Source organism: Symphalangus syndactylus, chromosome X (assembly GCF_028878055.3).
Source record: "Symphalangus syndactylus isolate Jambi chromosome X, NHGRI_mSymSyn1-v2.1_pri, whole genome shotgun sequence".
NCBI classification, from domain to species: domain Eukaryota; kingdom Metazoa; phylum Chordata; class Mammalia; order Primates; family Hylobatidae; genus Symphalangus; species Symphalangus syndactylus.
In genome coordinates this window covers 38,143,710-38,157,647 of record NC_072447.2, presented here as the reverse complement: position 1 = coordinate 38,157,647, position 13,938 = coordinate 38,143,710, and the positions used below count along the sequence as shown (strand labels likewise).

At 38.9% G+C, this 13,938-nt stretch overlaps 1 protein-coding gene across 4 annotated transcripts in view; it reads left to right on the top strand.

The window, feature by feature from the left end:
- Positions 1–13,279, top strand: part of KLHL15 (kelch like family member 15) — a 47,925-nt gene extending 34,646 nt beyond the window's left edge. For all 4 annotated transcript variants that reach the window (XM_055269040.2, XM_063634758.1, XM_055269037.2 and 1 more), the window contains one exon: positions 7,985–13,279. In XM_055269040.2, the coding sequence (XP_055125015.1) occupies positions 7,985–9,094 (1,110 nt within the window). In that variant the 3' untranslated portion in view covers positions 9,095–13,279. The remainder of the gene's footprint in view (positions 1–7,984) is intronic.
- The last annotated feature ends 659 nt before the right edge of the window (positions 13,280–13,938 follow it).

Sequence of the window (13,938 nt, the reverse complement as noted above, 5' to 3'; positions counted from 1 at the left end):
GAAACATGAAATTTTTGCCCAGCTGTAATGGCTAGTTATTTCTCCAACTTTATGTATTTGTGTGTGTGTATATATGCATGTGTGTATACATATTTACAGGAACTGTTCAAAAATCATTTCTCATACTTCATTATCAACAATATCATACATGCACACAATTACATTAAAGTAAAAGATGTTTAGAGGAAATGGCCAATGTACATTTTCAGGCTGGGCATGGTGGCTCCTGCTTGTAATCCCAGCACTTTGGGAGGCCGAGGTGGGAAGATCACTTCAGCTCAGGATTTTAAGACCAGACTGGGTAATATAGTGAGACCCAATCTCTATTTTATTAAATAATCAGTAAATTAAAAAAAATTTTTTTCAGACCACTGAAATTATATATAATTATATGATATATTCAGAATAAGACAAAATGTTTTTCGTTATACAGTTTTTTAAAGTATCAAAGCAAGAAAAGTAGTAACATTCTTTCCAAGCTTTAAAACATGACAGCTATTTAATCCTATGAAAGGCAAAGGAAAATAATTCAGAACGTGAAAGAAATGTCATTCTTTCCATACCTCTTTGAGAGTACCTGATACACAGATAGTTAAACTGTTATATGAGAAATGAAGGATGGGAGAAGTGCCTTCTCTATGAAAAGATGAGCCACATACTGTTCTGCAGTTTTCTCATTTAACATTTTGAATATCTGTGTTGGTGCATATGGATTAAACCTCACTCTTTTTCACAGATGTGTGTGGTATATACCAGAGTGTATCCAACCAATGTCTTATTGATAGGTGATTGGAGTTATCCCAGGTTTTGTGCTCTTACAAACAGTAATGCAATAAGCATCCATTCTCTTGACAGTTCTTACTACAGAACTTTTTCTTACATTGGCGTAAAATCTTCCTCTTAACTTCCACTTACTGGTCCTGAAAATAGTTGCCATCTTTCTGAGTCTTCTCTTGTGTTGAAACATTCCTCACCCATTTGACCATTCTCCCTTTGGATCCCTTCACGGTCTTCCAGATGTGGTCCACTTTGTCAGTGTTTAATAGTATAGTGATATAAGTTAACACTGTGTTGGTTGTGGTTTTACCTGAATAGAGAGGGTGGGCTTGCCTATTTTCTTTTTTTTTTTTTTTTTGAGAGGGAGTCTTGCTCTGTCGCCCAGGCTGGAGTGCAGTGGCGCGATCTCGGCTCACTGCAAGCTCTGGCTCCCGGGTTCACATCATTCTCCTGCCTCAGCCTCCCGAGTAGCCGGGACTACAGGCGCCCGCCACCACACCCGGCGAATTTCTTTTTTTGTATTTTTGGTAGAGACGGAGTTTCACCGTGTTAGCCAGTATGGTCTCAATCTCCTGACCCCGTGATCCGCCTGCCTCAGCCTCCCAAAGTGCTGGGATTACAGGTGTGAGCCACCACACCTGGCCTTTTTTTTTTTTGAGACAAGGTCTCACTCTGTTGCCCAGGCTGGAGTGCAGTGGCACTATCATGGCTCACGCAACCTCAATCTGGGCTCAAGCTATTGGATTTTTCCACTTTATCCTCCCAAGTAGCTGGGACCACAGGTGCATGCCACCACGCCTAGCTATTTTTTGTATTTTTTTTTATTATTATTATTTTTGTAGAGACGGGATTTCGCCATGTTGCCCAGGCTAGTCTCAAACTCCTGAGCTCAAGTGATTTGCCCGCCTCAACCTCCCAAAGTGCTGGGATTACAGGTGTGAGCCACCGTGCCCAACCAGGATTGTCTGTCCTTTTAATTTAGTTTACAGTTTTGTTCCTACAACTGCCATATCACTTTAGTTCATATTGAGGATAGTCAGTTGAAGCTTTACATTTGGAGTTCGTGGGTCCCTGGAACACCTGATAAAAACTGTGAACTTCCAGTCACCTCACCCTACCCCCCAAATGCATTAACACACAATTATTGCTGCAATTTCAGGTGGTTCATGGGTCCCTGGTGTTTCTCTTTTCTTTATGATTAGACCTTGTTGATTACTTTGTTGAAGTCATAGGTTCTCTCATTCTCTACCAGTGCTGTTACATCATCAAAAATTAAACAGGAAACTGAGTCAGCCTTGGCATTACCCAGTGAGTTCATGCTGCCTCCAAGTGTGGGGCGGTTTTTTGTTTTGGTGGGCTGTTTTTCAACAATACAGGATCTACCTCAGGCTAACCAGTCTGTAGTTCAGGAATCTGTCTGGCTTCTAGTCCTCTCCCATTCATCGCAATTCCACACAGATTGCAGAAAGCAATTAAGCAGCCTTATCTACTAAGCCTCAGGATCCCAGGACATTATTTGTGAGATCGAATGACTTGAACTTGCTGAGAATAACTAGCTAGTTTTTCTTTTTGTTCTCAACCATCTTGGATTTAAGTTTCTTCTTAATAATTGTATTTAATCCTCAGATTAGAAAGAATAAGACATTATTAGCTAAGAATGGAAATCAAATAGGAGTAGGGTTGTTTCTCTTTGTTATTTGTTAATATTACATTAACCACCCCATGGGATGGGGGTGGGCTTCACTCTTCCTTTAACCTATAAAATGACATTTATTCCACATCTCTTACTTCGTCAAGTCACAGTTCATCCTGAAGCTTTAGCCTTATTCACTATATTCTTGTAGCTCTATTTCACTCGTTATAATACTTGTTTTATGTGCCCAATTTTTACCATCTGTTGTAAGTGGCTTTTTAACATCTGAATTCCAGAAAGCTCTCTTGCAGCGCATCAGATTTTTTAGATACATTCCCCTTTTCTACCTCTTATCAGTGTATTTTGCAATTATGCAGTCAGCGTTATGCTTTTGAGAGCTTCCAAGCCTTCTTGAGCTTCCTTACACAGTTTCTGATCTTGGAATTGATCCTAATTTTCCTTTGAAAAACTTGAAATCTGCCTATCCAATATGTGCAGCATTCTCCTTCCTTTGTTTCTTGATCTCCAAACAACATGGCTTCTTTCTCTAAAGCTTCCTCCCATTTGCACATTACCAATCATGTTTCACCAGTGAGGATTAGGTCCAAAGTAACAGTTTCTCTCATTTCTCCTCGATCTTCTGAAAGACCAAATTTTTACACAGACAAAAGCATGTCATGAGATGCACTGATTTAAGCTGAGTGACACTTTCACAAGTGTCCCCTGGTCATTAATAATAGCTGATACTTTTTGCACACTGCCACATGACAGGCACCATACTAAATCCTTTTCACGTACTCTCACTTCTATCATAGGGTTATGAATGTGTTATCCCAATAATACAGTTGAGGATATGGGCTTAAAGATATTGAGCTATGTGCCCAAGATTGCCACAGCTTATGAGTGCCAAAGTCAGAAATTTCCTAAATTGGATCCTTAATCACCAGACATGGTGCTTAATTACCATGCTGGACAGGATTCTATTACTTGAAAACCTGTGTAGCTCTCAGACCACTGGCTGTGCACAGTAGGCACTTAAATATTTAATTTGAGGTTTATGATTCTTGCTGATTTTCAGAGTATTGCCCTTCAGCTCCTACAACTCAATAAGAAAAAGATGAGAAAAATCGGTAAGGCACACTATTAGGCAATTTATAGAAGAAATGAATGGAAAATACTCCGTTTTGTTTTTTGTTTATTTGTTTTTTTCGGGTTTTTGTTGTTGTTTTTTCGAGATGGAGTCTTGCTCTGTCACCCAGGCTGGAATGCAGTGGCATGATCTCAGTTCATTGCAACCTCCGCCTCCCAGGTTCAAGTGATTCTACTACCTCAGCCTCCCGAGTAGCTGGGATTACAGGCAGGCACTACCACACCTGGCTAATTTTTGTATTTTTAGTAGAGACGGGGGTTTCACCATGTTGGCCAGGCTGGTCTCGAACTCCTGACCTTGTGATCCGCCTGCCTCGGCCTGTCAAAGTGCTGGGATTACAGGCACGAGCCACCGCGCCCAGCCTGGTTTTGTTTTTTTTGTTTGTTTTTGGAGATAAGAGTTTTGCTGTTGTTGCCCAGGCTGCAGTGCAATGGCATGATCTTGGCTCACTGCAACCTCCACCTCCCGGGTTCAAGCGATTCTTCTGCTTCAGCCTCCCAAGTAGCTGGGGTTACAGGCATGCGCCACCACACCGGGGCTTGCTTTTTTTTTTTTTTTTTTGAGATGGAGTTTTGCTCTTATTACCCGGGCTGGAGTGCAATGGCGCAGTCTCAGCTCACTGCAACCTCCGCCTCCCAGGTTCAAGTGATTCTCCTGCCTCAGCCTCTTGAGTAGCTGGAGTTACATGTACCTGCCACCATGCCCAGCTCATTTTTGTATTTTTAGTAGAGACAGGGTTTCACCATGTTAGGCTGGTCTTGAACTCTTGACCTCAGGTGATCCACCCACCTTGGCCTCTCAAAGTGCGGGGATTACAGGTGTGAGCCACCGCACCCGGCCTGTTTTTTGTTTTTTGTTTTGTTTTGTTTTTTGAGACAGAGTCCTGCTGTGTCACCCAGGCCAGAGTGTGGTGGCATGATCTCAGATCACTCCAGCCTCTGCCTCCTGGGCTCAGGTGCTCCTCCCACCTCACCCTCCCAAATAACTGGGACTACAGGCCTGTGCCACCACTACCCAGCTAATTTTTGTAGAGACATTGTTTTACAGTGTTGCCCAGGCTGGTCTTGAACTCCTGGGCTTTTAAAATCGTTTTGATGGAAAACCAGTTTTTGAATGGCAAGAACTCTTTCTGTTTATAAATAAGATACATAAAAAAACAAAGAATGAGGCCGGGCGCGGTGGCTCACGCTTGTAATCCCAGCACTTTGGGAGGCCGAGGCGGGCGGATCACAAGGTCAGGAGATCGAGACCACGGTGAAACCCCGTCTCTACTAAAAAATACAAAAAATTAGCCGGGCGTGGTGGCGGGCGCCTGTAGTCCCAGCTACTCGGAGAGGCTGAGGCAGGAGAATGGCGTGAACCCGGGACGCGGAGCTTGCAGTGAGCCGAGATTGCGCCACTGCACTCCAGCCTGGGCGAAAGAGCAAGACTCCGTCTCAAAAAAAAAAAAAAAAAAAAAAAACAAAGAATGCAAAAATGTTTGTGTGAGCTACTGTGCCCAGCCCACTTTAACTTTTTGTGTGTGAAGTAAAGGTAGTAAAATAGAAGATCTTAAGTTGTTCTCACCTTTTTTCCTTTATTATATTATTTGTTTTATTGAAGTTACTTGTTTACTGTATTCATCATTTGCTGTGATTTTTTTTTCCAGAGTTACTATTTTTGCTAGGAAGAATAGGGCTGGATGCCCAATCACTGTGATTCATATGATTGATTTTTTTTTTATTAAGAGCAATTCTACTGTCTTTTATTTGAGAAGGGTCATTAGGCTCATTCATTGAACTTTTACTGTTTTAATAAATGAGTATATAATGTAAAGATTTTTCTAAAGAATAATGGAAGCTGTGTTGTAACATTCTGGAAATTACATGAGCTTTGAAGTAAAATTGTCCTCATTCAAGGTTCAGATCACAGCTCTACCAGTTTTAGTTACGTAAACAATTTGGGCAAGTCACTTCACATTCTAAGCCTCAGTTTTCTTATCAGGAAAACAGGGATGGTTATTGCACTATCACTGCAGGAATAATTTAATGTAAGATGCACATGTAAAGCACCCAGTGCAGTAACAGTGTTAGTTTTTAGTTTGTTTTTTTCCGTTGAGACAGTCTCGCTCTTTCGCCCAGGCTAGAGTGAAGTGGTGCAATCTCAACTCCCTACAACCTCCATCTCCCAGGTTCAAGCGATTCTCCTGCCTCAGCGTCCTGAGTAGCGGGGATTACAGGCGCCCGCCACCACGCCCAGCTAAATTTTGTATTTTTAGTAGAGACGGGGTTTCACCATGTTGGCTAGGCTGGTCTTGAACTCCTGACCTCAGGTGATCTGCCCGCCTCAGCCTCCCAAAGTGCTGAGATTGCAGGCATGAGCCACCGTGCCTGGCCAATGTTAGTTTTCTCTCTTATGTAGTTGGAAAAGGGGTTCTCAGCCTTTTTTGTGCTATTTACCCCTTTGCTGATGTTGTGAAGCCCATGGAAGGACCCCTTCTCAAAATAATGATTTTAATGATAAAATGCCTGACATTACAAAGGAACCCAGTTATACTGAATACAGTTTTCAAAATACTTAAATTTGTGACGTTTTTTGTTTTGACCACTGTTTTGGACTAAGGCGAGGAATAAATTAGTGAATGGGCTAAAGAAAGAAAGATAGGAAGGAGGAAAGTAAAGAGGAGAAGGAAGGGGGGGGAGGAAGCTCATAAATATATACAGCTGGTTTTGACTCCCTCCCAAGCTGTCATCCCAGATTTCCAACAGGCTCTTAGACATTTCCACCTCAGAACCCTATCAAGGAAGTTGAATACCTCTCCCAAACCAGCTCATCTTCCCTGCTTTCCCTGTTGATAATCAACACTCTCTCCATCACCTCAAGTCTAAATGCTCAAATCACATTTGAGTCCTCATTCTTTCACCCTATTTCAAATCAGTCATGGTTGTCTGTAGATTTTATCTCTACGCTATCTAATTCCTGTTACCCAAATTTAAGACCCTCTTATCCTTGTCTTATTATGACAAAGGATTTTTCTGCTTGGTCCCCTACTTCTTACATCTTCCACAAAGTATCCCTTGAATGTCTTGGGACAGTTTAATATAATCTGTATCTCTAATTCTGCTGCACTCACAGATGTGCTGTTTGGCTTCATACCTAATTGTCACCTGACTCATTTACCTGTTGGTAAATTTGTATTTGTTTCCACTTTCCCAAATACATTCTAGGTTCTTTAAGGAAACGGATCACATCTTAAACTTATTTTTGTTTCTCCCTATAGCACTTAGGACAATACTTAAAAGTGTTTATTTATTTTTATTTTATTAATTTTTATAGAGATGAGGTCTTGCTTTGTTGCCCAGGCTGATCTCAAGTGATGCTCCCACCTTGGCCTCCCAAAGTGCTCAGACGACAGGCATGAGCCACTGCACCTGGCCAAAAATGCTTTATAAAATCTTGGGTAGTCATCATAATTAGGTAGCTCCAGCTCCAGAAGCAAAAAGGAAAATGTTTGCCAGGTACAGTGACTCACACCTGTCATTCCAGCAGCTCAGGAGGCTGAGGCAGGAGGATCGCTTGAGGCCAGGAGTTCAAGACCAGCCTGGGCAACAGAGCAAGACCCCATCTCTAAAATATATAGTAATAATAATTTTAAAATAAAATTTTAAAAATTAAAGGAAAAAGTTTGACCTGATATCTACTGAATTCTTACAGGAGTTGATATCAGACCAAGTCTTTATGTCAAAACGCCGAAATTTTACATGTATTTAAATTTTCACTAGCTTAACTCCCCAAATGATTCAGTCACAGCTTTATGGTGTTACTTGTGGTTAAGAAAACTGTGGATATGGTTTCCTCTACTGTGAAGCCCTGTACTTGTCCTCATACCTGCTACTTGTAGCCCAGGGCTTCACATAATAGGTGCCTAATTGTTTGTTTACTCTTAAAAGCTTGGGAATGTACATAGATCGTTATAAATTAAGAAAACATAGGAGGCCCAGTGCAGTGGCTCACGCCTGTAATCCCAGCACTTTGGGAGGCTGAGGCGGGTGGATCACAAGGTCAGGAGTTCAAGACCAGCCTGGTCAAGATGATGAAACCTCATCTGTACTAAAAATAAAAAAATTAGCTGGGTGTGGTGGCAGGGCGCCTCAGGAGGCTGAGGCAGAGAAGTGTTTGAACCTGGGAGGTGGAGCTTGCAGTGAGCCCAGTTTGTGCAACTGCACTCCAGCCGGGCAACAGAGCAAGACTGTCTCAAAAAAAAAAAAAAAAAAAAAAAAATTTTTTTTTAAAAGCTTTGTAGAAAACAAAAGAAAGTAGGTGATCTTAGCGGGAAAAGCAGTTTTAGTAAAGTGAGCCTAAGATGATCGTATTAGTCAGCTTTGATAATTCGTTTGCAGCTGATGCTTTTTCCTTTGGTTAAATTCTTTTTCTTGTGTTCTTAGGTTAAGACATCAGAATTTTATAGATACTCCCGACAGCTCCGTTACGAAGTTGACCAAGCATTGAATTACTTTCAGAATGTTCACCAGCAGCCTTTGTTGGATATGAAGTCAAGCCGCATCCGTTCTGCAAAACCGCAAACTACAGTATTTCGAGGAATGATTGGACATAGCATGGTTAACAGTAAAATACTTCTCTTAAAAAAACCAAGAGTCTGGTGGGAGCTAGAAGGCCCACAAGTACCTCTGCGACCTGACTGCCTTGCTATCGTCAATAATTTTGTGTTCCTGTTAGGCGGGGAAGAGCTGGGCCCGGATGGTGAATTCCATGCTTCTTCCAAAGTATTCAGGTATGACCCGAGACAGAACTCCTGGTTGCAGATGGCAGATATGTCTGTACCACGCTCTGAATTTGCTGTAGGTGTTATTGGGAAGTTTATTTACGCCGTAGCAGGCAGAACCAGAGATGAGACTTTCTATTCAACTGAGAGATATGACATCACCAATGATAAATGGGAATTTGTGGATCCTTATCCAGTTAACAAATATGGACATGAGGGGACAGTGCTCAATAACAAATTGTTTATCACCGGTGGAATCACCTCATCTTCCACCTCCAAGCAAGTGTGCGTGTTTGACCCTAGCAAAGAAGGGACCATAGAACAGCGGACCAGGAGAACTCAAGTGGTTACCAACTGTTGGGAGAATAAGAGCAAGATGAATTATGCGAGATGCTTTCACAAGATGATTTCTTACAATGGCAAGCTTTATGTCTTCGGTGGCGTCTGTGTGATCTTGAGGGCCTCTTTCGAATCTCAGGGATGCCCTTCTACAGAAGTATACAACCCAGAGACTGATCAGTGGACCATCTTGGCATCCATGCCGATTGGTAGAAGTGGCCATGGTGTGACTGTGCTGGACAAACAAATAATGGTTCTTGGAGGCCTTTGTTATAATGGTCATTACAGCGATTCCATTCTCACTTTTGATCCGGATGAAAACAAGTGGAAGGAAGATGAGTACCCTCGGATGCCCTGCAAGCTGGATGGTTTACAAGTATGCAACCTGCATTTTCCGGACTATGTACTGGATGAGGTCAGGCGTTGCAACTAATGACATCCTTCTCCCTAAAAAAAGAGGCAAACAAAGTATTTGTTTGTGCAAAGTAGTTAATTAAAACATATAAAGAAAAACCTCACCAGTTTTACTATCAAAGCCATTGGTCTAACATTGTAAGAATTTTTCATTCTGTGCTAGCATCCTTTTTTTCTTTTCAGTGGCCTCGAACTCATGCAATAAGTTAATTCTAAGTGCTAGCTCTTGAAACTACTTCCAGAAGCAGTTGAATAGAATGCTCCACTTATCTGGGAAATTGATTTTCTGCTTTAAACATTTCTTTCAGATGTTAGCGTAGGAGTCATGCGTCTTCTAAGACCAGACCGGATAAGTGTCACTGGATGTGATTTCAGTCTCTGTCTCTATCTGAAACCTTTTTGAAGATTTATTTCAGTGTATTTCAGTCTGTTATACTTTTTAGTTTTATTATTTAAAAGTTTAAAACTCTTGACTTTTTTGCATGGCTTTTTGCTGAAAATGCAAAAATATAAATTTTCTACAAAGTTAACTTTTTATATTCAAAACACTATTTCTAAGCTGCCTTCTCTTACCCGCATTGTGTTAGTGAAAGCATATTCATACTCGCATACAACCTATAAATACACAAGGCACATCCCTTTTATGCGTGGTTAGGATTCTATATTTTTAAGCTAGTGCACTTGCACACACAGTTCGCCATACTTGTTGAATTTTAGATGTAACGTCTTTTCACATATTAACATTTTTAGAAAGTTAAAATAACTGGAGTCCTCATTTGCTATCAAAGTAGCCTATCTTCAATCCATACTGATTCAGTAATATTTGAACTCCTTATATTTCTGAAACATGTATGGTCATGAAAACTAACATTTTATATTTTATTTTCAAAAGTAAATGTTAGTGTTCTTTGTTGATGTATGTCTTTTCTTTTTGAAAATGTTTTTCTTTGCAGTCTGTTGAACGTTGCCCTGTTTTTAGTGAGAATCAGAGTGGTATATGACAAGTTCTGGCCCTGCAGCATGTAAGCACTTTTAAAGAGCATTTAGGTAATACCAGACTCCTAAATCAAGGCCCCTTAAAAGTAAGTGCAACTCCCATTTTTTACATTCAGTAAGGCTGCTGCATTTGTTATTGAATGGAAGGTAGAAACTCTTAGAAAATTTGAGCTCAGTTTTGACTTAGAGGTAAGAAATAGAATTATAATTATAATGTTACTGGTTTTATCTACTTGTTTATTTTGTACAAAATACCCAGCGATATTAGGGATGTAAGCCCTCAGTTTTTGTTTTATTTACTGAAAGCTATTAGCATGAAGGATAGTAACCACAAAGTTCAGAATGGATCAAGAATAGCTGTTTAAAAGCATTTATAGTAAGTGTTTTAGGATTAGCTGCACCTTTCAACTCTAAATGCAGAGGAAAAGACATAGTTGACAAAGTTAAGCAAGAATAACCTGGGAGTGGATCACTGAAATTGATGCCATTTGCGCACGAGTAGTCTATATCTGATACAGACTAGATCTATACTGGCAAAACTTGCCGGATCTTAGAATATTGGTGCAATATTGCAATGCCTTCTATATGGCTGCTGATGTATAAATTTTCTAGTTTCACTTTGTTTGTTTGGTGTTTTTTGTTTGTTTGTTTGCTGCTGCCACCATTGAACATAAAATGGAAGTGTGAAGTCATGGAAATGTGAAGACTGGTTTTTGGGGGATTTTTGGGCAGTTATTAGACATACTATGAGATTAAACCTGATATTCAAACTCCAAAATTGGAGGCATTTGGGTTTAAGAAACAGGTACATAAGTAGCTTTTGAAAAAACCATTGGCATTGATTTCAGAAATCAATAATAATCTTATTTTATATACGAGACTTAAATTTTCATTAACTAGTCCTGTCATTTACTTACAGTTTCCAAACATGAAATTTGGTATCTTGTTTCCCATGGTAATATGGGTAAAAGGCTTTTTCTACATTAAAAAAATATATATTTTATTTTTGAAAGCTAGGAATAAGTTAGCCATTTAATTTTTTTTCTACATTAGTTTAGTGGCTTTGTATGTGTGCTATGTTGCTTTAAAGAAAATAACGTCTTCATTATTTTCCTCATTGATGTCTTTTGCTAGAAAAGACCAAGAAAGAGCCATCAGGCCAGGTATCCATATCTAAGGCTTTACACTATAGTGGTGGTTCTCTTTAATTGCTTAGATATGACTTCATGACCCTAGATAGGGTGACATCTGGGCAAACATTTGAGTATTCTTGGTCTTCCATTTTAAGGACAGAGGCCAAGATCAAAGTTCATGTTTTGTAAAATTCGTAAAATCTTAACTTGAACTAACTCTGGGTTCAGCTTTACGTAAGTCACGTCGGACCTGATGTTAGCTGTAATCAGTTTTGAGCTTTAAGGATAGTTGCTGTTGCTTGGGTTCTGAATGTATGAGAAAACTCCCTGTTTATATGTAGTTCTAATTTAGGTTATTTTAAATCCATGATTAACTTACATTCCCTTTTAAAATTATGGTTTAATTGCTGCAAGAGATTTATTTTTGTTATACTAAACTATGGAAAAGTTTTTCATAGCATTTTTTTCAAGTTTATTTTTCGTGTGCTTCATTTGGAGTTTTTGTTTATATACATTGCGCTCAAAAAAGTAGTTTTTTGAAAAATTCAGTAGGATTTGAATCTATACAGTTTAACTGTTATGACCTTTATGCGTGTTGTTTTCACTTTATATCTTAAATGCCAGAGTTCACAAAAATAGCTGATCTTCATTAATTACATCTTAATTAGAACCATTTGTTCTCTTCCGTGTCTTTGACCTTCTAAGTTTTGATTTTAAAGAAATTCCTTGCACTACAGCCTTTTCTTAAAATGCAAGATTCTTACTTTGAAGGTTTTGTGTTGGAAGAAATGCTACTGGTTTTTAAAAAGCAAAGCTTAACTAATAGAATTATTAGCTTTTCTTGAGACAGCTTTCTGTGTCCTCATTACTCTGCTCTGTGTGAGTGTTACTAGAATTTGTGAAATACTGACTGAGCCCTTCACTTATCTTTTCTAAAGCAGCACCTTTGGACACCTCATTCTGGGAAGCCTGCTCGAGTCATAGTAAAGGACACACGCTTTATGTGGGGAAAAGTGGTAAAAATGGAGTTTTGTCTTAATTACATGAAACTAAGCTTTAAAATATTTTATAACAGATTATTTGAGCTGCATAATCTAAACATGTCAAACGTTCAGTGGGACTATTTTTATATATGTATATGTGGGTGTAGGTCATAACATTTCAGTTTATAATATAAATTGTTATTTCAGTTTATAAGCTATCTCTCAGAGGAGACTAGCTCTTTTGAGAATTCATAATTTAAAGTTTTAGACTGAAGTAAAATGCAACATAGATAATAGTGTAAATCAGATATAATTGAGGGCTATATGGCAGTAAAACTGCTAGTGCCAGTTTTCTTGTTTGCCTGTTATACATTTTTGATTTTTGTTTTGTATTCTGAACATTTTGAGAGATCATATGTTTGTTCAATTACATTTAGAGTTGGTTTGGGAATAAATATCTTCTAAAAAGAGATTTATCTTAAAAATGGAAGTCCTAAAAATTAGTTTATCCAGAGTTTATAAAGTCAAATATTCACTAGGCATAGACTGGAATAGATAAATTCATGGAAATCATATCCTTTCAGTACACCGTATAACTTCAATATTACACAAGTAACATTGAGGAGAATGCCATCAGCTTTGTTCTCCCTTAAATTCTTAGGTTTTCTTTTTACATTTTGGGAACAACTGCATTTAAAATGTTATTAATCAGTATATAGTAAGGTTTAGGTGTTTGCTTTCTGAAGGAATGGTCCAGTGAGGTGATTGGGAGTGGTTATTTTCTACCTAACTTGTATATGCCCTATACCTCTTGGGCATACTTTGTCTATAGAAAAATATTTTGACCTTTAGGTACATTTTGGGCCAGTAGTCAAATAATCCTAGGGCCGATATAAAAATCTTAGAATAATTTAAGGTTTGCCTTTTATACCTGTTTTGAAAGCCTTTACATTTTTGTCAGGTAATTTTTCCCAAGCCGTGGATATAATCTATTCAAACATGTTTATGCTATCCATTCTGTTTTTAAATTGAAAAAAATGTTAAAAGTGTTTATGAAGAAAAGTTTAAATAAAATATTTTTAATCTTTAAAATATACTTCTTTATCTCTGATTATTTGCTGTTTTTTAATATATAATCCATCACTTTCAAAGTCACTAATGACTTGATTAGCAGAATACATTTTGTTTTCCTTCAACATGCCAAGGAAGTGCCATGAAAATGTGATTTCTGCCAGTGCTTTCAGCCGCAGATTCAAATGAGAGCATTAGAGTGAAATTATTTATACTCTTATATGCAATGGAAATTTTATAATGAAGCCAAGTAATTAAAGTTCTACTAACACAGAGTTTTGCAGTCTTGGAAAATGAAAATATAGAACTGAGAAAAAGCATTTACAAGCCTCAAGCCTTAGTTTGGTGATTTTTAGATTTCCTTAAGCATTTTTGATTCATTGGTCTTCCAGGCATTTCTGAAATTCAGAACTAGGTGGAGGCCTTGGGCACATCAGCACATGTGTGCCATCTTTCAAATGGACACCTAAGAAAGAAACCTCAACAGGATTCCCAAGCACCTAGATCCTTGCCTCAGGCAACCTTTCCAGCCTCTTTCCTCCCCACCACTTCCTACACTCCATTCTGTTGTGATACATGTGTTCCTTTCCAGCCTAAAATTACTTGCCTTTCTTTCCCCTGCCCTGCTTGTTAAAATCCACTTATTTTTGCAAAGTCCAACTCAAATGTTTCCCTCCCCT